The 27,605-nt window shown below is 37.2% G+C and overlaps 1 protein-coding gene across 1 annotated transcript; it reads left to right on the forward strand.

The window, feature by feature from the left end:
• The first annotated feature begins 1,694 nt into the window (after positions 1-1,694).
• TSPAN19 (tetraspanin 19) lies at positions 1,695-12,740 on the forward strand. The gene is given in 9 exon segments (XM_009702420.1): positions 1,695-1,715; positions 2,790-2,882; positions 2,978-3,050; positions 4,110-4,240; positions 5,546-5,620; positions 7,414-7,524; positions 9,937-10,080; positions 11,409-11,492; positions 12,666-12,740. Coding segments are annotated over 9 exon segments (807 nt in total).
• Positions 12,741-27,605: the final 14,865 nt, after the last annotated feature.

Consider the following 27,605-nt stretch of genomic DNA (forward strand, 5'->3'; position numbering starts at 1 on the left):
AAGGAACAGAAAATAATAGTTAAAAAAAAAAAAAATGACAGAAAGGTGCATACAAATTATTTGAGAGAGAGAGAAAATGTGCAGTCGGAGAATTAAAGGCTCCACACAATTCAGTCTAGGAAAAGTGATACGGGGCAGGGAGGGTGCAGACAACATTATTTTAGTGTGTAACAGTGTTTATAGGGAGTGCACCCTGAAGTCTGATTAGGAATACCAAGGGACAAAGACAAGTGTAACAGAAAAAACTGAAAGATAAAGACAAGTTTTATATAGAAAATGAGCACTTTGTGAGCAATGGGAAGGATCTGTCAAGGATAGTAGGGGATTTTTCCATCTACATTCTTGAAACTGAGTACCTTTCTGAAAGACTTGTGGATGTTAACTGCAAAATACTGGATTCAAGGGCAAATGTTTAACATTTTCTCATTGGTCTTATGGACAAGTAAGACATTTAAATCTTAAAACAATGGAAACTCATCCATTTGAAATCCACCTTGTGACGTCTTGTACTTTACAGAACCATGTAACCAGTGAACTTCTCAATGCGGTCAAGTGTTCAAGCGCTGAGTTGAATGTGCGCTTGATACTTGTTTTGGAATGCTAGTTACGCTGTGATCATGGTGACTGAAGACGACGGTTTGCATTTAGCAAACAACTTTGCCAAAAAAAAGATGTTTCCATAGACCTGTCAGCTGTAACCAGGAAGTCAGGGCTGATCAACAGAAGAAAACTTCTCTGTTGTAAGGATGTCGTTAAGTTGAACTTCAGGAAGAAACATATCGTTATGAGACTGTGCTCTTTAAGGTAGAACAGAAATATTCAGAGCTGGTAAGGATTTTCTTGTGAAGTAAAAATGTAATGCAAAATGTACATCATTTTATAAAAATAATATTTCTATTTTTCAGATAAATAATTTAAGATAAGCTGAAATATTATTATTACTAAAATGGCTCAAAATAAAACATTGAAACCACATAGTTATTACAACAGAACTATCGCAGATGCTAGTTTTCAAGTGAAATACTTAACCATTCAGGGTTTTTTACTAGAATAATGCATCACAGCAATGTTTTAGTACATTCTGGTTTCAAAAATTCTGACAAAATTTAATTACTCTTAAAAGAAGTGGATTCATGGTTCATTATTGACCCAAATCCACTGCAGAGCTAGTTTGAGAAGCTTATAGCTTTCTTCATTCTGTGATTCAGCAACAGAAGTTTTATGATCCGGGCAATGAGGATCTTGACAGGGCAGGCAAAGCTTGTGTTTGCTGAATCTTTTCTTCTAATCAACAAATTTGATACATATGTAACATATGTTTTGTATGTAAAACAAGTTGTTAACGCAAGATATTTTTGACTGCAGGAGCTTCAACTTTGTCTTTTTTTTTTTCTGTTTTACAAATAACAGAAGACATAACTTCTTATTGTAATCAGTCTGTAGTAATTCTGACAGAAGACAAGAACAATTCCTTTCAAACAAATCCATTTGCATTAGAAAATGCTTTCTGAAGAATATGCCTTTGCTGGTTATGTTCACGTGTCTGTGTATGTTTGTGTGCCTGCCTGCTTTACACATGAGAAGTGTAGGACAACTGCAGCTGGCTGCCATTGCAGAAACCATCTTCTAACACTGCTGCTCTTGGACTCCTCTCAGCTTGTACCGCAAAGCCAGGCAAACTAAAATGCCGGAGTATGTTTACAGAAGCAAGACAGGTGAAAGGGAACATGAAGTGGAGGACAAGTGTATAAGTTTCACTCTCTGTGGAAAAATATTGATAGGCCCAGAAGATATGGTCTCCAATAATAATAATAATAATAATGATGATATATAAAAAAAGAAGTCCTGCATCAGAGACTTTACAGTGCTAGGGTTCTTTCCCGCTGAAATATGCTAAACTATGCTCAAGATGTGAACGCCGATGTGACTTCACTGTGGTCTTGTCAACATTTGCATGCATTTGCAAAGGCGATACAGTTGGTACTCAGGTTCTAACATACAATTTACATGTATTTCAGGGGCAGTTGCTATGGGCAGGGTCTCTGCTTGCCCTTCCATTGACCAAGCACCCACTTGCTATTGATGGCAGATGAAGTGCATTTTTTGATTTAGTTTCATTTGAAAGGAATTCAACTTTTCACATCCTGTTATATTCTGCAAGAGAAAACAGAGGAAAAAAGTAAGTGGGAGTGACTGGGAGATTCACTTCAAAAGTGTAAAGCGTACTCCAGAGTTTAGTACAAGACAGTTGGAAGCACCATTTGACAGCTCTCATGGCTTTGCTGGAACTCTGTGGTGGATCAAACTGAAATCACTAGGCTATATCTGCTATTTTCAACAAAAATTGAATCAGGTCTTGTAGACAAAAGAGGACTTATATCTTTACAGTGGTTCTCCCTCTTCATTTCAGCTGGTATCCTCAATACAGAGTAAATTAAGTGTATTGACGAATATAAGGACAAGTTTATACCAGGCTATGTAACTCTTGCCATTGCTGCAATATAAATCTTCTTACATACATGCTTTCTCCAAATGTCTTTAGTAGTTAAGAAAAAAAAGCTAAAAAAAGAAATACATGTGTACAGTATAACATTAGAGGCAATTGAGACCAGACACTGTCTTGACGCTTCTACTGTTGCTACTATTTTTTTGTTCAATGTATCAGGTGACGATTTAAATTTATAAAACATTATCTGAAGAAAATAAATCCCATTGTAATGGATTAGCTATTTGTAAAGGCTTATTTATATCTGTTTCATATTGAACTGAATATATGATTATTTTTTCAGCTGTGATTCAAAACTGAAAACAGAAGAATGAAAATAAGAGATAAAATACAAGTACAGAAGTACTACTTAAATGTCTTAAATGGAATTTTCTTGGTAAAATTTCTGTTTTCTTTTTCTTATTTAGCAGCTTCAAATTAATTTTTAAAATATGTTTTGAATTAAAACAATAATCCTCCTTTTTTTCCCAGGCTCTGGGTCTTATGCTTTTGACATTCGGTCTGTGGCTTTTATTTGACAGAAATAATTTATTCAGTGTGCTATGTGAGTATGAATAGAATTTTTCTTTTGTTTCGTATGATTGCAGGATAAATCAACAGAAACAGTGATAGAATTTTTTTTCACAAGGTGGCAGTATTGGATTGAAATGCATTTTTTTTATGTTGCATATATTTTCTGTCATTAGACAGTATGATTATCAAAATAAGGGAAAATATATATCAGTATATCTACAATTTATATATGATTATAATTTATACAATGTATTTCTCTTGGTGGACAGCTTATAGATGAATCACTGAAATATAATTCAGCTCTATTGATCTTTTCTTTATATAGTTTACCAGACTGCATTTGGCCTGCGTTTAACAAGATTATAGGTCCTTTGGGTGGTTATTTGGGTGGAATAAACAAGTTGGAGCTTGGGCCTCTACATATAGATATTCCTTTTTCCCAGAGTGTCTATCAAATGGTTTCACAGAGAAGTAAGTTTTGGGTCACATAACAACAGGTGTGCTCTCAAAGAGCCTTGGTCAACCTTGGTTATGCCAAGGAGCATCAGTTCCCAACTAATGGGATGGGAATCATCCAATATAGCAATTCTTGGATGAAGCATTTGAGATGGAAGTAATGAAGACCCCTGCTACTTTCCATATCTGTGCGAAAATGGTTAAAGTGGAAAGGGGAAAGTTTTCAGTCACAAAGAGGGAGGATAACATTGAATCCGAGTCTGTGTTTAGTGAGAACTGTATCTTTGTCCACATAGGATTTGTATGTGTGCTGCTAATTTTTGGCAAACAGAAAAAATGTGTAAACTTGTAATTGTTCTCTGATTTCATTGTGAATGGTTCACATTGTTCAATTGAGTATGTTCTGTTTACATCTCATACGTTGTTACCGTCCTCTGAACTTATGAAAATATATCTTTTTCTTTCTGTGACTGTAGATAGCACAAGTAACAATAATACACCTTTATCACTCTACTATTTCCATCCTTTCAGTAATGACATCGCAAACATTTAATTGTTTTTCTGGAATAAGTTTTCTAAGTGGAAGTCTCAAAAAAAAAAAGAGAAATGACCGTATGACTGCACTGTGTTACAGTTTCTTCAGGCAAGAATGAGCTAGTGGCATATATTTCTTGTATATTACTTGGAATTGGATCTGTTATTACTTTTACATCAGCCATGGGATTCCTTGGAAGTGTTATGGAAATTAGATGTCTACTAGTCACAGTAAGTGTAAATGAGACTCCAGCTTTCTTGTAAAATGAAAGGGAGTTTTGTGTGCATGAAAACTGTGATCCTGTCTTGATGTTGTGATTTCCACATACAGTGCTTAACAAATCTGCTGATAGAAAGATATTTTTATCTAAAGTTGTGGCTCAAATGAAATCTGAACAAAACTGAAGATCCTTCCATATCACTGCATGAATGTTTTCAATGACAAAACACTTGCAGTTTCATGCAGTAAAGATTTTAATCACTGTATTTATTAACTTAGGGGGTTTAAAATTAATTTAGTATTGAAACGATGCAGAATAACTATCTGTCAGTGTGTGCTCACATGCTTAGGAAGAGCTGAAGAAATAAAGAAAAGCCTGCCCCAAAATATTGCAGGTTGAAGGCACAGGTAGCTACAGTATGGCTACAATGTTGAAACGGAGAGTATGATTAAAAAGCTGTTACCTGTGTAGACCTACCTGGATACTCCATATCTATGTACAATTCCTGGTTTTTAATGGAAGAGCACTTTGATTTCTGAAAAATTACACTGTAGCTATACATTCTAATGCTCACCTTGATTACATTTTTTCGTTTCTCTTTTGTTCATTTTCACCCTTTTTGAGCGATCTGTTTTAGACTATGTGAAGGCTGAAGCAGAGAACTGTTCTACTGATTCATTTGTTAGGCACTACAAATATCAATTGGTACAGCAGTGAGAGGAGCCCAGGTACTAATACCAGGAGTCTTGTTCCTTCTTCCTCTCTGCTACTGCCCTAGGCATGTAGTGTTTGCCTCACAATTTATTATATGATGAAAGAGAAAGAAGTGTCTCATTTCCAACTTCCATGGAAATATCTAGTATTACAATATCTAGATACTATGGGTGAAAATTTGATCTCACTGAAAATGAACAAAATCAACTATCTTTTTGTTTTGTTTGTGTGTCTCATAGCTCAAAAGAGTCCTTGACTAGGCATGAGATTTAGGTACCATGATAATTCAAACAGGAAATAATGAAATAAGAGTTTTCTGCAGTGGAGCACAGCTGCTTAACAGCAACTTTTGTTCTTCACTTCCAAGAAGGTTATGGCTTTGTCTTTAAGTCCAAAACAGTGAGTTGTGCTTTGCCTGAAACCTGCCTCTTAGACTATGATGTCACTTTCTGAGGGTTTGCAGAAAAAAATATTTCTTGCTTTTGTTGGAATGACTCTAAATAATAGTCATGAAGGATTATACATCAGCTTCTGGAGTGTTATATTGCATTGCTCACTTGTTCAATACTATGTTCATATATAATTTGGGGGTCTTTTTCAGTATATCGGTTTTCAAATCCTGGTGTTTGTTACCCAGATGGTAACATTGGTGCTGATATTCGTGAAGAAAGATGAGGTATGTAACTAAATTATGTGAGGCTGCTGAAAATTTCAAAATAATTTCTTGCAATTAATTAAAAAAAATTCTAATAGTCCTCACTGTATGCTGTATCACCATGTGTTTGAACTTGAGTGTTCTACATGTCAACCAGCCATAGCAGAAGATGTGGAAAACTTAATTTGAGAAATTCAGCATAATTCAATAGTTGTAAAGAGGAGTGCATGGAAATATATTTCCAGTTTCTCCTCTGCAGCAAAACATACTCTTCCTGTTCAGGAATGTGGAATCAACAGTATAAGGGACAGTTTTATTCCTTTTTGAGGGATGACCCAGAAAGTCCCTCTTTCCTGGGCATCAGCAGAGGTAGGAGAAAGCATTAGACGCTAGCCTGCATCTGCTAGCCTGTGACAACAGTAGTCCACTCTGCAACTGATAGTAGGAGTCACTGGCATCACGGCATGCAAAGTATACTAATGAATTACTAGTTTTATTGTTTGAGCCTGTATTTTAGGTCCAAGTAGAGATCTAATATAAGGAATATGTATCTGCTTTTAACACAGGAAGCAACAATAAATATCAACATAGCTGTTGTCACTAGTAACTATACTGCTTTGAAGCTTTATTCAGTCATTTATTTTTCTATGTATAGCAACTCCAATAGCTTGAGCACCCCTCACACTATAGTATGGGAGGTAATCTGTACTGAATCCGTACTGGTCTGGCCACTTCCCTATTCCATAATTCCAAAATCTATTGTCTGACAAAACCTCCCATGACACTGGTCTCATAAGGTTTGTACAGTTCTCCAAGTCCTGCTGCTATTCAGGCAGGGTACAGCACAAATAAATTAGTTTTATTCTATCAGAGTGAACCTATATCATTAAGATTTTTCCATTAAATGTTAATTTATAATGATGGAGTCCTCCCTGTTTTATGTGACGGTTTTACATATTGAAAGATTTGAACTGTCAGGAATGATGCATTCTGGAATCAACTATTTGTGCTAGGAAAATTGGTTCAAAGATTGCAGTTAAATTTGTTTTATATCAACTGTAATTGCACTTGATCTCAACCTTAATTAAGTGTTGGTAACATCATCATTCACTGCGCAAGCTTTTGAATTTTGTTTTTAGGGGAATGACTTGGAGAAGCCTCATTGTTTTCTTGCTTTGTAATGAAACCTTTCAGTGATCTAGGAGTTCTCCTCTGCATGTATTCCCTGCTACACTCTCTATAATCACACTCTGTGGTCAACTTGTCCACTTCAATTACTGTTGAATGTGTATTTTAATGGTCTCTGCAAAGATGCCTAATCTAGGGCCAACATGAGCTGCTAACTCCTCTAGCCCAAAGCAATCCATGTCCTGGCCAGGCTGTATGGTGTTCATGCAAGTTTGTATCACATTAGGTCTAGAATCAATTTTGGTTTTGAGCTTATTATTATATGTTGCTATGCTTATTAAAAATAAGTATGAGAGGCAGGATTTCATCTTTCAGGACAGATCGGGTACATCCAGACTATGTTCCCTGGCTCTTCTGACTCCATTTGGGCTAATCACCTTGTGTCTCCCTGTGCTATGTATGTGATTTGGGTTACTTCATTTATCTTCCCCTTTTGCTTTCAACTTTCCCATTAGTGCAATGGCTATGACATGTCTTAGATCATATTTGGCAAATTGATTAGAATGCTGGTGCTTGTAAGTAACTCTTGAAGAAACCTCAGTATCAATAAAAGATCAAGGATTGTACTATCCATCCACAGTCTTACCAGTATGCATATATCAAATACTATAAATATTTATGAACAGGTCCACAATCAATGGAACAACAGAATTGATGAAGTTATTTCTGAATATGGGAATGAGAGTCTGGCTGAGCAGGAACCCGTGTGGAACATTCTGAATTCTGTGCAGCACAATGTAAGGAAAAAACCCCACGAAATATCACCACAAAAAATACTGCATCAACCAAAAATGTGTATGCCAATCAAAACTTACTTTTAAAAACAAACTCGTTTAGTAAATGAATAATTTGTCAAGATCCGCTACTAATACCTGATGCTGGTGGGCAGATTCCTTGCTGTTATATGGATTATTATGGATGAGATTAGGCTTTTGAAGGACTTGTCGATGTATGTTGGAGCAGACAGTTCTGGTCACTGAAGTTTACTGCAGCTGAAAAAAACGATGGCTTTTGTAATATCTTCAACAGTGCTAGATATAAAATACGTGATCTGCTAAGGTCTCAGGACTGACCTGAACCATGGACAAGCAGAGATGCTATGAGGTCAAAGCAGAGCATTTGAATAGGTGTTGCACTGAGTCTGTTTCAGAAATAGTGCTTAAAGCCTCAAATGACCTTGGAAATCAATACTTTCAGCACGTGTACTTAATTATTAATCATAATAATTTTTGTGGCCTGGCAGCATGTAATTTGTTTCCTTTTTCAGAAAAGTCCTTTAAAGCATTTTTATGGGAGCTATTATTTTGGAAGTTGTTAACAATGTTTTTGCCCAGTGGCCTGCTATCCACCCTTCAAATTAATTCTGCATCATGAGCTTTTAATTACAAACACTAGAGCTTAACAGTTTAATATGGTTTAATGTGCTTCTATAGATCAGCTGTGAGTCCCTTAATATGACTTGCAGAGGTGAGTTACATAGTTCTCCACGAACGTTGAAGATAATGTATGATTCCAGATAACTCACAGAGCATACATGTCTAGACTCAAGATTACAAATGCATTTGTAATGTATATTTAAAATCTGTTCTTTGAAAATCCAGTCTCCTCTCATTGCATTCATGATTTCTCTAGTGATTAATGGTGACCCCATTATGTCAATGGTGTGGCTAGACTATGTGCTGGTATACATGAGCTCAGTTTTATTGAACTGTTGTGGGAGCACAGATTTCAGCAAAGCTACCTACCCACAACCTACTCCGGTGGGCATGTTTGAATTGTGGCAGATCTGAAAGTCCTGTGGATATTTTTCTGTTGGTATCTAAGCCAGATAAAAGGTGAACTGTAATCACACTTTTGACTGAAACAGTGCCGTCCCCAAGTCTTGTGTTACATGCTTCCAGCTCTTTACAATATTATCAGCATCTGCCATGAGAAAAATAAAAAGCCTGAGATCATGAACAGTATTAGAGAAGAACTATATTTTTATATATTCTTGGTAATATTTAATGTACTGCTTAAAGCCGGTGATTTTTTAACTGAACTTACAGAGTTGTTGAAATTTAATGCTTTTACAGAGAAAGGACAGTTTTGGCTAAGTTATCTAATTTTTCAAAATTTAGAAGCAGTGTATCTTGGAATGACTCTTCAGAACACAAAAATGAGATGTTTTTGTTTGACACCTCTGAGCTAAAATATGGCAGACTTTTCATCCCACAAAACAATTCAAACATTTCTGAAGTTTCATCCTGATTCAGAGTGAAAAACTGCTGGAATTTCCTACATGACAAGAATTCCATTCTCCAGCTGATTGATGGTTTGGTTTTGTGTTACCAATATTGAAACAGATTTCTGGGAAGAGCTAGCTGATAATCCGTTTGAACAGGGCACAGTATTTGCTTTGTGCTTCAAGTTTGAGCTATGTGTTCACAAGAGATCAATTACTGCTAAAACACAAGTTGGAATAGGGAGACTTTCTAAAGATTTCTTGCGAAGAGCAGAGAATTTTTGCAAATATGACATTAGAAGTGACAAAGGAATAACTGAAAGTTTTCAAAACCTGGTTCTTATTTATGTTTTTAGATCAAAGCAGAGTGTCTGTTTTAATTTTTATTTATTAAAATACGCTTTATAAAATCTGTCCCTGTTACTGCATTCATTATGAAATAACATTCATTATGTTGTTTCCGATAATAAATAGTTTTCTTTCTTCTTTTTGTTGTACTTCACAGTGAGAACATGCTTAATATAGCTTACTGCTTACACACAGTTTCTACACTGAAATTACTTTGGAAGGTTAAAGGTGATAGTCAAAATATTTTACTTTAACCTGGGTTTGTAATTTTTTCTTTTTTTTTCTGTTTACATGTGTTCCAGAATAGTTTAGAGTTTCAAAGACAGTTCCTTTCAAAAGTATATTTCAAGATCTCACTGTTCTTAACTCTGTACTATTCAGGGCATATCATGGGAAATGATACATACACAAGGATGAATCCTCCCTTGCAGAAACCTCTTTCTGCTGAATACAGAGTGAAACTATCCAGCTAATTTAATCAACTAACTGATAGCTAGCACTCTTTGGGGTGAAAATTCCTCTGTATGACAGTTGTTATAGGTGTTGGAGTTACCAAGTTACAGGATTTCTATTCTAGATGGAATGCTGTGGAAGATACAATGTCACACAGTGGGAAAGGAATAAAAACAAGGAAAATAGTACTTGGATCCCATGTTCATGCACAAAATCTGGTCTGAAGAAATGGTTTTGTGATGTCTCAAGGGATTCAACATACAATATGGTAAGAAGTAAAGAGCTTGTCTGGAAGAATGTAACTTTTGCTACTAAATGGACTTAGGAAAAAAATATACAAAACATGTTTTCCACCAAGACTTGGCTTACAAATGCCAAATTATTAATAATATTCATTGTTTTGTCTTTGGTCACTCTGAAGCCTTGTTTTTTACTTGTTAGCTGTCAGTCATGTAGGCAGTTCTAAATTAAGGATACTTCAAGAAAACAGGAGTTGTGCCTGATCAATATCACAGGGACATTTAGGAGTGGTTTAAGAAGTAGTAAACATCTTGGCATTCAGAAATCCATGCTGTGCAAATCAATGATGACAATGGAAAACATCAGTATATAGAAAGTAGACAGTACATTTTCCACTTGTAATTACTATTCACTGCTTACGGAATGTCGGCAATGTCTCTACCTGTTTGTATTATCTGTTTCCAAAGCATCTCCGATAATTTACAGGATAAGAGGAATGAGCAAGGCATTGAAATGTGAGATGTATTTCCCGAGACTAGTTCATGTTAGCATTTACAAGTCTTAATATCAAGGGACCAGTTTGCATAGGACCATCAGATATCATCAAGTGAGCTGGAGCAAAGTGATACGTACTATTCTCTTTTACAAACCCTCCAGTGTTAATAGGACTATCCAATGAGAACAAATAATTCAATGGGCAAAGCTTCTTTCTTGAGAATGCAGGACAGTAAATAATAGAAAGAATGTTGTCAAATGACATCTGATGTTGTCTTCCTTCGCTCATCAGTTTGGAATTGTTCCCTGTTTCTACAAACCCTTGTCATTATTAAAAGATCACTTCAAAATATAGAAAGCATTTATTTATATGTTTTAGTATATTTATAGCTATTTTTAATCTATGTAATAGTTTCTAATTTATTTTAAAAAAGCAATATAATAGACAGTAATCTGGAAAATATGCACATCCCTTTTGGGATGCATAATGCATGAGAATCAAAGAAAACTTGAAAATATTCTTTTAAACATTTACTTGTAAGGTGATCTCTCAGTTAAATTCACACAAAAGCAAATTCCCTTTTGATTAAGTCACAAGCTCTGGAACATTTCCATACAAAAATGTTAGATTTACGTAAGAACAATCTGTTTAGTTCAGATAATTTTTAAAATGTTATCGCGAACTCTTCTCATTACACATTACTGATGTATTTTCTTTCTGGCAAGTAAATATGAGAACCCATCATAACATGCAGAAAGTTCTATTCAATATATTTTAAAAGTATGTTCTTATAAAGATGCAATCTGAATTCAAAAGTTGAAATGATTGTTCTTGAAATCTGTTCATCTGTACTTGCTTAGGGATGTGAAGAATATTTAAATACTTGGTTTGAAAACAATGTTTTGATCTTAACTGCAATTACTGTCAGCCTGCTAATTACACGGGTAAGAGTATGTTTAAGAAAAAAAACACAGAATATTGATATTCTGGTGGGGGTAAAAATCAATTCAGTGCTATTTGGTTTTGGCATGCTCTCTGAAATTTTGTAAAGCTTTCCATCAATTTTAATTAGAAGTAACATCGAGTACTGTTTACCAACACACTCCCATATATTCGAGCACCATCCCGGATGTTGGTGTCCAAAGTTTATTGAATGAAATGTTTGACTTGTCTTGTGAAAGCAAACAGCATTGCAAAGACAGGAAGCAGTTAAAGAAAGTGTAAAATCTGTGGGGCAAAAGACCTCTTTTGTCCTCTATTTGTACAGAATCTAGTCAATGAACAAGCTAAATCAAACAATATGAAATCATGAAACCCCTCCACCCACATATCTGTAAGAAAATTTTATTGGATAAAAAGGAATAAAGCTTTCAATATCAAACCAAAATCTCATGAATAATGGCACAAGAATTGATTGTTCGCTCCACAGACACCCTGAACATTGAGTACCATCAAGCAGGCAGAAGGCTTTTTGATACTATCTGAAATTGTGAGGTTGAAAATGAGATTAGTTCATTTTTACTCAGAGCATTAAAAGTATGACCTATTTTACCTCTTCCATAGGCAGTACCTTCCCATAGAGGTATGTAGTAAAAACATTCTGGCTATGGAGTGGGCCAGTTCAGTAATGGAAATGTTTCTTACTCATACTCACCTAATCCTCAGTAGTGCAGTACATGAGTGTCTCTCGATCCTCAGTGTGCTATCATTGACCCCTCATTGTCAGATAGGAAAGAGCTGTTACCTCCATTCAGGAGGTTAAGACCAAGAATCATAGAACCATTTAGGTAGGAAAAGACATTTAAGATCATTGAGTCCAACCATATTTGGATTAATAGGGCACTGAAACACTTAACACTTTACTGAATTATGTGCCACTAGATTTCAAGATACTTCTGTGGATGTGGGCCCAAGTGACTTGCTGGAGGTCACACAGCAAGCCTGTGCCAGAGCAGAGAATTCGGCTTGTGCCTTCAGGCACATGTTCTGATCACTCTCCTTCATATCCTTCTGCAGTGTCATTCATAGGAGCCAGGTTAGCAATTAGATTGACTGAGTCATGACTGAGTATTAACACTTTCTTTGTTGTTTTTAACTCACTCTTTTTTCTTTCTCAGATATTTTTGATCACACTAACTGGTCAGCTATTTAGAAACATCAGAAAGAATAATATTTGGCCAAATGAGTCATGAATTCTTCTGAGCATTGCTGTGATGCAAGAATTATCTAATCCGTGCCTGTGACAGTCAACGAAATTACTTCCACTAAAATTTGGATTGGGCTCTACATATTATGATCACTAAGATATTAACATTTGGGCTTTAATATGTTTATTTATTGTTCGTGGCTATGGATATGGTAGTATGCTACAAAATCATGTGTGTTAAAGTCTGAAGTACTATGCCATTTACTAGCTGGTTAATAAAACTTCCTGATAAGCTGAAAATTTCCTGAGTCTCTAGAACAACTTGTTCAGAGTCTTGTAAATAGCACTGTATAGTATACTGCACTTCGAAACAGAAGGAACCCTTTATCAGGTTCACTTGAGAAAAAACTTTTACTAAACATTGCTGATAATTCTTTAGGCCTTTACCTTTCCTTCTAGTCCTTCTCTGTTTTGTCCTTGTCTGTTATGCAAGTTAATCTCCAAAAATTTCACTGAGTCTTATAAATATTGGACTCTTATCAGCTCTTTTCCAAGAAGTGTTGCGGTAGACATCTTTTGTTCTTGCTGAATGGCTCTTACCATTGACTTCAGTGGTTTAGGTGGAGTAAGCTTGAAACCCTAAAATATTCTTTACCCTCTGAGCAGTGAGGAATACCTTGAGCAAAACTGAGGAAGGCGTGGTATTACAAGTATATGTGGTAGCATTGTTAATTATTTTTTATGTAAAACTTCTCATTTCAGAAATCCATTTTCTGATGCTTATAAATTTGTTAACTTCTTTTTATTTAGTCTAAAAAATTTCCATTTCAAGTGCCTGCCACAGGCTGAATTTCTTATTTAGAGAACTTCAAATAAAAGAAATGTGTCAATTCAGAGGTGAATAGCGTGCTTGGAACAGAATCTGAATTCCAAACTTGTATTTATAGTTCTGCCACCAGCAAAAATCTGAGGAACGTAGCGATGAAGTCTCTCATCCCACTCAGTTTATCTGCATTAAGAATGGCAGATACCTGTTACCTTGATGTCTGTGATGGTTTAAAAGGTTTTAATCTGGTTATTGATGTAATTCAGTCTGAGAATACAATCTGAGGAGCATATTAAATAATAATAAATAAATAAACAATGCTTTTTTTCAGTAATCTTCATTTTGCAATTTACAGAGTACTTCAGAAAATCAAGATCAAGAATCTGAATTTTAGTTCATAAATATAATTCTGAAGTACAAAGATAGCCTAATTTCACTATAACAAACATTAAGTTTAAAAATCCCAACAATCTGGGAAAATAACAGAAGCTATTTTTTCGTTAGAAGGTAGATCCATTTCATTGAATAGGTCTGTGATGCAGAGCAGGATATAACAACTATTTTACACTTACTTTTTTCTGTGCATCTAATGTTCAACATGGAAACTAAGTACAGAATCATAGAACTATAGAATAATATAGGTTGAAATGGACATCTGGGGACTACATAGTCCACTCCCCTGCTCAAAGCAGGTCCACTGAGATCAGGTTGTTCAAGGCCATGTGCAGGTGAATGTTGAATATCTCCAGCGATGGAGATTCCACAATCTCTCTGGGAAACCTGTTCCAGAGTTTGACCACCCTCACAGTAAGAATCTTTTTCCTTATATCTGACTGGAACTTCCCGTGTCACAGCTTGTGCCCTTTGCCTCTTGAGCTACCACTGTGCACCTCTGAGAAGAGTTGGGTCCATCTTTTCCACTCCTCAATATGTAGTTGAAGCCAGCATTAAGATCTCCCCTTAGGCTTCTCTCTTCCAAGCTGAGCAAACACAATTCTCTCAGCCTCTTCTCCTGTGTCATGAGCTCTGGACCACTTACTGTTTTGGGGCTCCTCTGCTGGAACTGCCCCAGCATGCCAATGTCTTTCTAGTAGTAGGGACCACGGGACTGGATGCAGTACTCTCTCAAAAGAGAAGAAGAATCATTTCCCTCAGCCTGCTGACTGCACACCTGCTAATATAGCCCAGGATGCAGTTGGCCTTCTCGGCTGTGAGGGCACGCTGCGACTCATGTTCAATTTGTTTTCTAGCAGGAGCCCCAGGTACTTTCTGTAAATGTGCTTTCTCCCCAGTTGGCCCCCATGCAACCCATACTGCTGCATGGGGTTACTTCATCCCAGATGACTTTACTGAATGTCCTGAGTTCCCTGTCAGCCCATTTGTCCAACTAGTCAAGGTCCCTCTTGACTAGCTCAAGGTCCCTCTGGAACAGCTCTGCCCTCCAGATTATTGACTGTGCTTCCTACAAGTTGCTATCATTTGCAGAGCTGCAGAAGGTGCAGTTCATCCCATCATTGAGGTCATTAACAGAATTGCCCCCTGTCTTGTTCCTTGAGGGGTGACATAGTTAAGCAGCCACCACCTCAGCTTTATGCTGCTGATCACAATCCTTTGAGCCAATTTTCCTCCCAATAGTCACCTTTTCCTGTCCATGTATCATCACTTTGGCTATAAAGATGTTATGGGAGACCATGCCAATGGCCTTGTAAGGTGCTTAGTGGTAATTACTCTTTCAACTCCTACTAAGCCAATCATCTCATCATAGAAGGTAATCAAGCATGGTCGAACATGATTTGCCCTTGGCAAAGCCAAGCCGGCTGTTCCCAGTGACTGGAGTTCTTCATGTGCTTGGAAAGACTTTCCAGGAGGATTTGACCCATAATAATCCAAGAGTGTAAGGTGAGGCTGATGATTCTGTAGTACCCTCCTTCCCCCATACTCTCCTTCTTGTCCTTTTTGAAGATGGGTGTGACATTTGTTTCTCTGCAGCTGTCAGGAATCTCCCCCAAACACCATAACTTTTTGGAGATGATAGAAGGTGGCTGCTCAGTGATATCAGCCAGGTCCATATGGATCCATGGACTTGTGGATGTCCAACTTGTTGAAGCACTCTAGCTTCCTGTACCATGGATTATTCTCCCCTGCCCCAAGACCTTCCTGCTGGGCTCAAGGACATGAGATGCCCGAGAACAAACCTTGCCTGTAAATACAGAGTACATCAGCCTTCCCGTGTCCTTTACCACTAGAACCCTCGCCTCATTGAGCAATGGGTCCACATTTTTCTGAGACTTACTTTTGCTGCCTATCTACTTACGGAAGCCTTTCTTCTCACCATTCACATCCCTCAACAGTTTCAACTTCAGCTGAGCACTGGCTTTCCTGCATCCATCCCTGCATGCTTGGGCAGTGTCTCTCTTTTCCTCCTGGGCAGCCTGTTGCCATTTCCACCTTCTGTGTATTTCCTTTTTGTGTTTGAGACCAGTACCCAGTTATCCCAGTTTTGTGTTTGAGACTAGTTGACTGTTATCCATACTAGCTTGCTGCCACACTTGCTCGACTTCCTGTACGTCAGTATGGATAGTTCTTGCACTCTGAGGAGGTCGTCCTAGCAAATTAGCCAGCTCTTTGGGGCCCCTTTGCTCTTCATGGTAGTCTCACATATGATCCTGCTGAGCAGATACCTGAGCAATTGCTCACTTATTTTAGGACTTTAAAAAAGTCCACAGTCTCATAGTCATTTCAGATGAGAGCCTTGATCTTTGCATTTCCAACCAGTTCCTCCTTGTTTATGAGGAACAGAACCAGCAGAACATCTTCTCTAGCTGACTTGTTGATCACCTGCACCAACTCAGTATTGTCAACACACTCCAGAAACCTCCTGGGTTGCTTGTACCAAGGCATATTCCCCTGCTAGCAGATGGTTCCCCTGAGTGCAGGGGCCAGCAACCGTGAGGCTTCCTCCTCCAGTTGCCTAAAGAAGACTTTGTGGACTTCACCTTCCTGATCAAGCAGTCTCTGGTAGGTACCTACTATGGCATCACCTGCACTGGTTTGTCCTCTGATCCTTACCCATAAACTCTCAACTGGCTCGTCAGCCCTTCAAAGGCAAAGCTCCATGCGTTCTTCCAGAGATACCAAGTCAAGCTGGTAGGTGAGTGCCTCCTTCCCTCCAAGAGCTACATTTTCAGAAATACAGAATACTCCAGTCAGTGTGAAGTAGCTTCTGCAGATTTACAAATACTTCTATCCAGTCTACGAGGGATGGTTCTTCACCAGTCTAGTGCAGTAAACTGCATCCAAATCTAATAAACACCTCTTCATGTTTCACTGGTTTGTTACACTTGAAATAATTATTTATACACTCCCCCTGGTTTAAAAGGATATCAGGGCTGGGTTTATCTGGGGAAATGCAGCCATGTAAAAGCTGGACAAGTATTCTAGCATGTGTGGAGAGCAAGGTACTCCTGTAGAGTAATTCATCTTACTTTTCCTAAGTAGGTATTATAGAATGACATCCTCTAGAAGTACCTTTATTTTTCTAGTTTGAGTGGGAGCCTAGTTGCACTAGTTTATTCTTTCTACAGCTTGAAATGGTTAACACTAGATTAATTGGATCCCACTTCAATATTGTATAGTCAAGAATTCAGAAGGCCCCAAATAAAGTCACATGTGGAATCTGAATTTGTTCCTAATATATCAGTATTATAAAACAGTTGTCAATTATGTGTTCACATGCTGGCTTTTGACAGTAGGCTAAAATCCAAATTCTGTAAAAATGTGCTGTGGTCTGTACCAAAATATTATTTTAGGATGAATAGAAGCAGCTCATATTGTCCCCAGTGACAATTTGGCATGCCCAAGTGAGAGGAGAATGTGCTTCAATATGTAAGAAAATACTACACAATACCTACCAAGACCTGTCATGAACATTCACAATAAAATGTACATACTGGCTGCTAAGGTCTCCAGCAAACGCACAGATAATTAGATAATAGACATATGTGTGTGTGCAAGAAGATTAAACGTAAAATTGGCAATACTGCCACACGTGCTGCTGGTGTTTAACAAGAATAACTATAAAAATATCACTCAATGTAATATTTAGTAAAAAAGGAATAAGAAAGAATAGAGGAAAAATTTGTAGGATGGAAAGGGTTTTTTTTAATATATTTTGAGGTAAGAAAATGGAAACAAGTATTTGTTTGACAATTTGTGCAATTCTGATAGCTAGGCACTAGAGGACACAGGGTGCTTAAGAATAATACAGGACATAGAAAAATAAATATAAGATTTACAGAATGCCATAACATGCACACTTTATACATAGCCCACACTGTAAAACATACTGAATAAGTCTGAAGCTGATAGCCATGTGGCACTGCACTGTCAGAGGAACTGATGTTCAGGGACAGTGTGTTTCAATGGAATGGCACGGTAGCTGTGTTAAAGCTCAGTAAGATAATGAGTGGATCCGGTTCAACTAATTTAGAAGTTCTATCACCAAATTAGGAGATGTCCCTGAAGAGGTTATTGGTGTGAGAGTGCAGGGGGAAATCACAACTGCACAAGTTCTCTATACAAATCAGTGCAGAGAGGACTGTGTTTACACAGTTGCTCTCATGTGGCCTAAAAGCACCCTGCTGCTGGAGAAGTGGTCCCACTGTCTTCATGTTCTTAGCCTTGCTCCCATCCCTGGCTGGGCACCCATGCAACTTTGTGGGGAACTGATGCAAGGCCCTGACTGGTCTAAAAAATAATTCTACAAGAAAAAAAGTGATGTGTTAGAGTTTTTTTGGTTGTTTTGTTTGTTTGGTTTGGTTTGGTTTTGGTATTTGTTTCTTTTGTTTGTTTGTTGGGGTTTTTTTGGCCAATACTTACCCAGTGTAAAATATACATACATTTCAGGGGTTGGAATTTTAATTCTGCCTTTCTGTACATAGAGTGTCTATGTTAAAATAAGGCTCCCTCTTGCTTTCTTAGTGTCTGTCCCACCATATTACGTGCCTGGATGTACAGTGGTTAAGCTTCAGTAAAAGAACACTGAGTGCTCTCACAATGTCTCATGACTTGAAATTTCAAGGTGGGTTCAACCCTTTGAGGAGAGTGAGACTGAAAACTCTTGTTTCCTATCTCTTTAATCAGTTCTCCACTTATTATAACACTAGATAATATAAGGGGATGGAATCACTGTCAGTATTACAGCAAAGAAGTAGTCATGCTGTTCACTCTGACTAATGTTTGGGGAATTCTCCAGATGCCTTAAGGAAAGTTCAGGTGGCTCTGAACTTCATATAAATCCTATACTACTTAGTTTAGACTTGAATTTTTATAGAGCTATGGGTACAAGCTAGATGCCACGTTCCAGTGAAGCAGGCACTTTGAAATTGCACAGTGACTGAAGCTCCCAGAAAATTTTTGGACAAGGTAGGGAGGCACAAATGAGCTATAGGTCTGCCTACATGGCTAGGTAGTCCTAGAAAAATGGTGGTGTGAATGCCACCTGGTTATTCTGTTTTCACATTCTGAATGAAATAAAAATTATGGTTACTTGGTTTGCACTTATATCACCATACTGCTCAGCTCCTGAGAGAACAGAATCTGCAGTTCCCACAGGACATTTGTAATTTGTGTTTGGTACTTATCCAAAGCTAATTTAATCAGTCAGTTCTTCTGTGAATGTCATGTGTATGTTCTGAATAGGAAGATCCCGTAACACTATAGATAAAGTTACTCCAGTACAAAAGTCATGGTGAACAGGTTCAGATATTTTAAATATTAGTTTGGGCTAGAACAGATGGGATAATTTCAGGTATGACCTCCAAGAATTTGAGCATCCAAACCTAAAAGAACAGGACAGATCAAAGAGATAATTTGTCTAGGATGAAAAGCTCTTTGTAATGAAAAATGGAAACCACTTTTTAATAGAAGGAGACCAGCAGTTAGGATACTGTCATCCATCAACAACAACAACAAAGGAACACCTAACATAAAAATGTAAAAGAAAAATGTAAGATGGGAACAGCTTTTTTTTTTTTTTAGAGTGAATCGGAGTTGCTAGCTCTTTGAATAATCACTAGCCAAGCTCCTAGTCTCCATTCTTATAAAAATATTTAGAATTCCAAAAGGAGTACAGTAAATAATACCCTTTTTGCTTTAACAGTTGTAGTGACATTAACATATGATCCCAGTGATCTAATGATATTTCAAAATGAAAGGTGACCTTTCTTTCTTTAAAGAACATTCTTAAGCCTCAATTATGCTAAATACACATGCAGGCAGTCCTGCACAATGCTTTGATCACAGAACTTATGGAATTTATCCCTTATGACAATAAGGTGATTAGAATGATCTGTATATTTCATATTTTGTAAAACAAAGCTTCCCAGCTAGAGTCTCATCATGTATTTTCCATTGGAAATAATATGTGTTTATATGTCAGTTTTCCCCAGTCTGAACTATTTTTAAATAAATCAAATTTGTTTAATATTGACTTAAATAAAGAGTGTCCAAAGACAAAGGATTAATGTTTAATTCCAGATCAACTGGATAAGGCATTTCAATATCCTGATAAGACATGAATTTTTTTCCCCTGCAAATTACTGGAATTTGGGACTCCTTAAATGATCTTTTAAAATACTTCTGTCTGCAAATAAAAATCATTGTTCTCATGCATTGACAGTTTCAAAATCTTGAACTACTGGGAAGTAAGTATAAAATTAGCTTACAGTAAGTGTTATCTTTTATGTAAACTCATTTTATACTTTGGCTTTATTTTAATCAAGGCTTTTAACAGTCTTAGAGTGTGCTAGTTCTTAGAGTTTGTTAAACGTGAGATAATACTTGATTTCTTTTTTAAAGTTCCAGATTCTCATGAGAGAACAGTGGCTTTCATTAAAAGTTCATGTGTAGTCTTCCTGTCTGAAAAGAAAAGCTTACAATAGAACATACAGGCTTGAAAAAGGCTGAGGGGTAGGGGAGCCACAGACTAAATCTTTTTAAAAGTTTGTAAAAATTGATCAAATCTCATATTTTGTGGGCACTTGGTTTGGCTGGAGTTGGCAATACTGCATATCTTGGGGTTTTTGGTCTAGCTGCAGGTGGTTTAAATTCATATTACTTTTGGCTTCCCAACTGCATCTGAATATTTTGCAGGTACAACCCAACTCATTATTGCAACACTCAACAGGGCACCTATTGTCTATGAACTATGAGTTCAAATCCAGCAAGTCAAAATGAAAGCTGCAAGAGAGGTCAACGGTAATGCATGCCCCTTTGTCTGTAAACACGATATTGGGGTGATCATACAGAATGTATAATTCTGTCCAAATTCAGTTCCATTCCAGTGTGCCCGGAGATCACGAAGTGCGGGGCGAACTTAAAGGGCCTCTCAGGGCAGGCAAAAGGCATGACAGCTTTGGAGGAACAGACCGCTAGTATTAGACATTTATGGTGCTCATGGGAAGTGCAGGGAACATGAGACAATTCCCACCTCTCCCATTTTTGTTGAATGTAGGATAAAGAATATAACGATGTCCAAATGGCTGGGTGGTGCAACCCCTGTCCTCTCCACTGTAGGAAATAAATGCAGATGGTTTACTGTTTCTTGAGAGTTAGTCCTACCTAGACATCTGCCTGTAGTTCCACGCTTTCCCAGTGCCGGGGAAGCCACAGGTTTACTATCTGGCTATATCTGTCCTATTTTAATATAGGTTGCAGATGTCAACCTAAAGTATTGAAGCCTAGTACAGCACATGATTCTTACATGCTATATTATTTGTAAACACCATGAATTGAAAGTGAGTGAACGATCTTGAACATCATTCTAGTTTGACTGTGGATGGCAACATCCATATTTTTGAATGGCTGTATTGAAACTGATTGTGGTTCTTCAAAGTCTGCAGCACAGCTTGGCAAAACACAGTTTCATTTAACAGGTATAGTTTCAGTAAACAAATTGTTGTTGCAGAATGTAAATGAAGCATTTCCCAATGGCTCTTGAGTCTGAAGCAGGATTCAGTGCTGAATTATTTGATGAACATGACTGTTACAACCTTCACTATGTTCACCTCCAGTATTCCTGGGCTGATACCTGTTCTTGTATCCCATCCATCGTGCTCTTATTTATAAGTAATTCCATTCATCAATCATTATCAGAGTGATGTTTCATATGCTTAAGTGGATTAGATACACTTTTAATGTTTCTGTGAAACCATCTTACTTCCTTTGCTAATTCAGACACAGATACGTATCATTCGTTGAGCAGCTCAAAGGAATGGAATAAAAACTTTTGGTAACATCCCTACATTCACCACAGAAAGTAAAGACAAGAAGAAGTACAATTTAAATGTCCCTAGCCTCGATCTCCCATCCATTTTGCTACTCCTAAGCAAGCCCTAGTTGGAGCTTTTCTTGTGCTTAGACATTCTGGCGATTTCTTTTCTGTATAATGTCTTACGTTACTACTCAAGGATATGTTTATGGAGCAGCCGTTCCTCTAAGAGGCTTTCTCCTACCCTTGGTCATGTGTTTTCATTACTGTAGTAGGAACCTTAAGATTTTCAAACCTTTCAAACCTTCCTCTGGCAAATCTGGTTGAGAGTGGCAACAGACGCAAAAGATACGGGAAAGGAATGACAGATGGACAGTCAGGCAAGAACGTGTCTGCGTATCCCTGCACGCACACTTGTGCCCACGTGCACTCTCACAGGCATACGTTACAGCATGGCTGGGCAATCAGATCTCATTTTCCGAAGAAACGCTGCTGAAGGGTTAAACTGTTAGCACATTTCCTAAATCTGCTGCCCTACAGCTCTGCATGACATGATCTCCACACTCATTACACTGGGTTATTACTTTATGTAAATAGCTTTGAATACTAATAATATTTTCCTTTACTAGAAAGGAAAGTATTCTTTTTCATTACTTCTGGCAGATAGCTGTGTACACTAATAATTGTCAAATCCTCTACATAACCCCAGTAAGCTCAGTCATCTGTGGGAATTCACACTAGCTAAGGCTCTGATCCATATGTTAGAAAGTAGTTATGTTTTAGAGAAACTAAAGTAACAGAAGTAGTCCAATATTTTAAAAGCAAATAGCAGAGTCACTGGTATGCTCTTTTCAAAGTGCTGTGTCATGTCACTGCTAAAGATCCTAGATTTCTTAGTTATTCTTGCTTCTGTGCACCAGCTCAAAACCAACGAGGTGGTGATTTTTTTTTTTCCTACACAGACTTATTATGTTTTGCAGAAATAATAAATACTAATGAAAAATCAAAGAGCAAACACATTTAAAATGTTGACACAACTCTGCAAACATGAAGGGGAAAAAGGCCACTGGAGTATTTATCTGTATGTATTTACAGTCTTTTCAATTTTGTCTCCTTCAAAGACATATTGATTTTAAGCCCATCATGAATATATATATATCATTCTATCTGTCTTTCAAATAATACTGTAATAGGCTTCTTTGCATTGCACACATTTCATTGTGTCCTGTATAGCTGTAAAAGCCAAAGAGGAATTCTTCAGGAAGAGGAAGGCCAGGCTTTTTTTTACCTCACACCAGTTTACATGGATCCAACTTCACCACATTTAGTGGTGTTCCTCAAGATGGATAATAGTGCGAGCAAGAACAGACCCTGAATCACAATGCTTTCTCCAGCTTTTTGGGAGAAGAGAGGAACCTCTAAAGAACTGAAGGTGTGTACTCCCTTTGCTGCCTTCATAACAATAGGTGAATATTTGTTCATGTGTCAAAATGGGATGAGAAGAACTTTCGACTGTATTTTATATAAAATATATCATGTAAAATACTGAATGGGTTATGTATAGATAGGATAAACTTGTGAGGATTATTAGAAATGTAAATAGAAAGGAGAAGTTTAAGCTAAAAAGGTTATTCAAGACGACCCTTAGCTGGACCTTGACTTAGAGTTACTGATGAAATCAGCTTTGAAGCATTGTACTTAGGACAATAGACAGAGACTTAGAAATTTTGATTAGTTTTTCTTCTCTACCATTGACATATTGGGTCATTGTAGGCAAATCTTTTCATCTCTTATTGCTCCAAATCCCGCTCTGAAAAATGGAATAAGAACACTTCTTTTTTGTCTTCCTTCATCTGACGTACTTATCCAAAGCCTTTTGGATACAGGGCTTGCTTTTTAACTCTGTGTATTTCTTTAGTAGTCTTTGTTGGGCACTACGGTAATAAATAATAGTTCCACTGTTACTAGTAAGGTTACTTGAGTCAGGTTCTCCAACGGTAAAAGTCAAAATTCACATGCTAGGATCACAATAAACTCATTTATAAAATTCAAGTGAAGCTGCTTAAAATCCAGCCATCAGCAGGCTACGTCTGCTCCTATTAGCAACAATCAGTGCTTCTGCTCTCCATCAGTGAGAAAGGTGTTCAGCTCTTTTGTTGAAGCCAGTTAAATCCAGACAACGGCCAGACAGCTTCATCCACAGATTTGCACAAAGCTTATACCATCAATAGTAAATCCAGTCTAAAAAGACACAAGTTTGGATAGCGTTTCTGTTTATATTACCAAGGTAGTTTTACCAAATGCGTTTTCGTACTGTATTGTTAGGGGAAATGTCTGTAGACATTTTCATTAGTATCTGGCAGAGAAAAGCAAGGAGTTTATGAAAGTACAGAAAATAAAATTCTTCTAAAATATGTACTGTCAGATGATAGTACAGTGGAGTAAATTTTGAGATTATTTTATGTTTCCTGGTTGGAATCTCTAGTATTTTTAGCTGTTTGTTTTTGCTTTGTTATGCAAAAGTGCCTTTAAATAACTTTTGCATTAAAGAGATTATTGATTGCAATATCCTCATGCTGACAGAGGATTCTGGTGGATGAGATCATTTGAATGTTAAACTAACTCACTCGTGGTGGGTAAAATCCAGATTGGTTTCTTATTGAATTTAGCCCTCAAACAATGTCCAGGAGGAAAGCCTGACACAAGAAGACACATTTTTACAGTTTGTGATTCAAAAAAAGAGTTACCTTACAAGTTATCAAATGATACGTAAACACTTGGTCTTCTTATGAATTCGGACATCCAGTAATGGTGAGGGAAGGGGAGTTTCAAGGTTAAATCTGAATTCTTGCATTCTCATAGTTTAAGTCAGACTTCTGACCTTATGTTTCATAGAAAGTATGAATATTCTTAACAAGTTCATCTCAAAGGCTGGAGAACTGGGTCAGCTAAGCTGTCAAAACCACAAATTTTTAAGATAATCATAACTAATTAGGTTTACAGAATGTTTCTGGACAACTCCTGAGTCACGAGAACTCCTCTGGAAGCGTGAACACTGACAAACTGGGAAATACTTTCTTTTATATATCAGCTAACCCTGTTAGGGTGATTCCATTAATAGTGGACAGATTTGGTTCAAATCAGAAAAGCTTTGAGCCTATCTTTCAAGTTAGCTGGACATTTTTTCTTAGTTCTTAAACAATTTTTTTTCTCCACAGCCAGAGAAATACATGATCTCAGAAGGACCGCTCATACCAACAGTTACTTTTCAGTTTTTCTCCTGTTACCCTGCTGTTTCATGAAGAAAATGGAAACCTGCAGCTCAGCTCTGCCACTTGAGGCAGAAATCACCAACGCTTCTTTTTTGCTTCCTACTTACCTGATCCAAGGTGAAGGTAAAGCAAGCACTCAAGATGTAACTAAGAGACAGGAACTGTAATCCTGTTGAAAATTTACTGTTAGAACCTGCTTATTGCTATAATATCAGGTCTGAGACTTGTATAACTAATGGAGTGCTATAAACTTACTTACATAATTTTTGACTCCCTTACTTAACTGTGCCAAGTGGCATGTCAGGACAAATATTTCCCAAATCGAAGGTGTGTTAGTATTCCATTTCCTACCTTTGTAGTTTCAAGTTCTTTACTGTAATTCATGGCATGAGTGGTTTTTTTTAGTTCTAGTACTTAAGAAATGGAGACATTGATTTTTCATTTTTGCACCTAAAAACTTTATTTTTGGTTTTTTTTTAACATTTAAATGCACTAAAGTATGTCATTTCATAGAATAGATAAATGTATTTAAACCCCAAACTTTTACTTCGTGCAAAATGGAAGAAAACATCTGTGAAATCTGTATGAAACAGCTTCTAAATGTGAGAAAAGTCATCAGTCAGCAACTAACTCAACAGGATAGTTTACCAAGTTGTGGTGGAAGGTCAGTCCAGCTAAGCACTCAAGAGTCATCTATAAAGACCAGACTTGCAGAGAAATTGTAAATACACATAATAGCAAAAGTTTCCCTGCACTCCTTGATGACTATGAACCGTTGTTCAGAGAGCATAAATGATTTCTGTAAGATCACACGCAGAGACTCAGGCCATGGGTACCCATTTATGCAAGAGTCTGTGCCGCTGGCAGAGTGCAGCAAGCAGGTTAGAACAGGGAGGGAAGAAACAAAAGAGATTCAGGCCATCCCTACTAAGAGGTTGTTCCCCAACCTACACCTTAATGGCAGTGAAAGGAATTATAACCTAAATCTAATGATTGCGAATTTACACTTAATCCATTTAATCCACTGGCCATGGTTGTAGGCCAGTACTGTACACGAGAGGGTGTGTTTGTAAGAGCAGAGAAATTTGCCTATGACACAAAAATGAGGCACTGCACCATTTTGTGGCATTAATGAAACCAGTTTTTATGTGGTTTCTAATGAGTTTTAACCTGTTCAAATAACATCACATAATGGTTTAACATATCTTGTAATTGTCTTCAATAATTATAAACTAGCCTTAAGGGCAGCTGAATAACAGCAGCTCCTAACGATTTTCTTGCATCAGCAGCTACAGAAACAAATTCAAACCCTAAGATGTGAAGGTCAACTCCACTGAAATAGATGGTGCCACATCTATCCCAGGCTTCATGCTTAACAGAGAAGCATCTATATGTTTCCACAGTAGCTTCAAGTCATTTACCTAAACTGGACATATTCTTCCACTCTCAGTAACGCAGAAGTGTAGAATTCCCACATGATTTCTATTCACGTGGCAGACTTGCCCCAGTGCTGCTGTTGGATTCTTTGCCATTAAAGTCACCATTAATAATTTTAAGTTTTGCTAGAAATTACTTTGAAAATAATTTGCACTCTACCTGGCCTGTGCATTAACACAAGATTGAGTCTCGGCTACATTTTGTTGAACTTGAGCATATGATTTACCTATCCTGTGGTGCAGTGAGGCCCTTGGATCCTGACATTTTGAAACGGCTGATTGAAAGATCTGTTGACAGTAAACAAGATTTTTCTCCCAGAAACTGCTTAGCCATTAAAACAGCCAGTTACCTCTGGATATCTACTGAAAATTTTTAAATCCTCAAGATCCCTGAAATATGGAATAATAAGCTGCATTTCTTCCAGTGAGTCCAAGGAGTTCTAATAAACTCCGAGGTGTTTGTAAAACACATTTCAAATCAGATATGCATGGACATTACTCTCTGGATCTTTCTGCCACAGTCCTGGACTCTGTTCACCATCAGAGGTCAACAACAAACTTCTTAATCTTTTAGTAGTTAAAGATGAAAAATTATGCTTACCTAAAAACGTGAAAGGTAAGTCCATAAATAGCTGAGGGAGGAATCACAGCCTTTATTTACTTGGAGGAAAGTTCTGCTTTTGATTTCAGTAAAGCTACGTGTTTTAAATGGAGTTGAAACAAGTCAAAATCCAGAAATTATGCTGTCTCATAGAGAAAAATCCTGAGAAGTAAAACTAAAAACAAAATCATGAAAACATCTACCACCAACTTGTTGTCCTTAAACTACTTCTAAATTCCTCCACAAATTTATTTCCAATTCATTTAGGAGTTCAAAACAAGTACCATACAGATTTCTAAATGTCAAAGAGGGAGCTTATAGCTTTAGTAGCTGATTTTATTCATATTCTTCAAAGAATGAATGACAGCATACATCTTGTACTCTTAGTGCATTTTCTATCCTTTTATAAATGGTGGTGTGAGAGTCTCTTCATATCTATACTTGTAGTAGCCTGATGAGGCTTAATTATCATTCAAATAGTTTCAGTTCTAAAGAACTAGGACTAGG

The sequence above is a fragment of the Cariama cristata genome, unplaced genomic scaffold, assembly GCF_000690535.1.
Source record: "Cariama cristata isolate BGI_N322 unplaced genomic scaffold, ASM69053v1 scaffold10846, whole genome shotgun sequence".
In the NCBI taxonomy this organism is placed as follows: domain Eukaryota; kingdom Metazoa; phylum Chordata; class Aves; order Cariamiformes; family Cariamidae; genus Cariama; species Cariama cristata.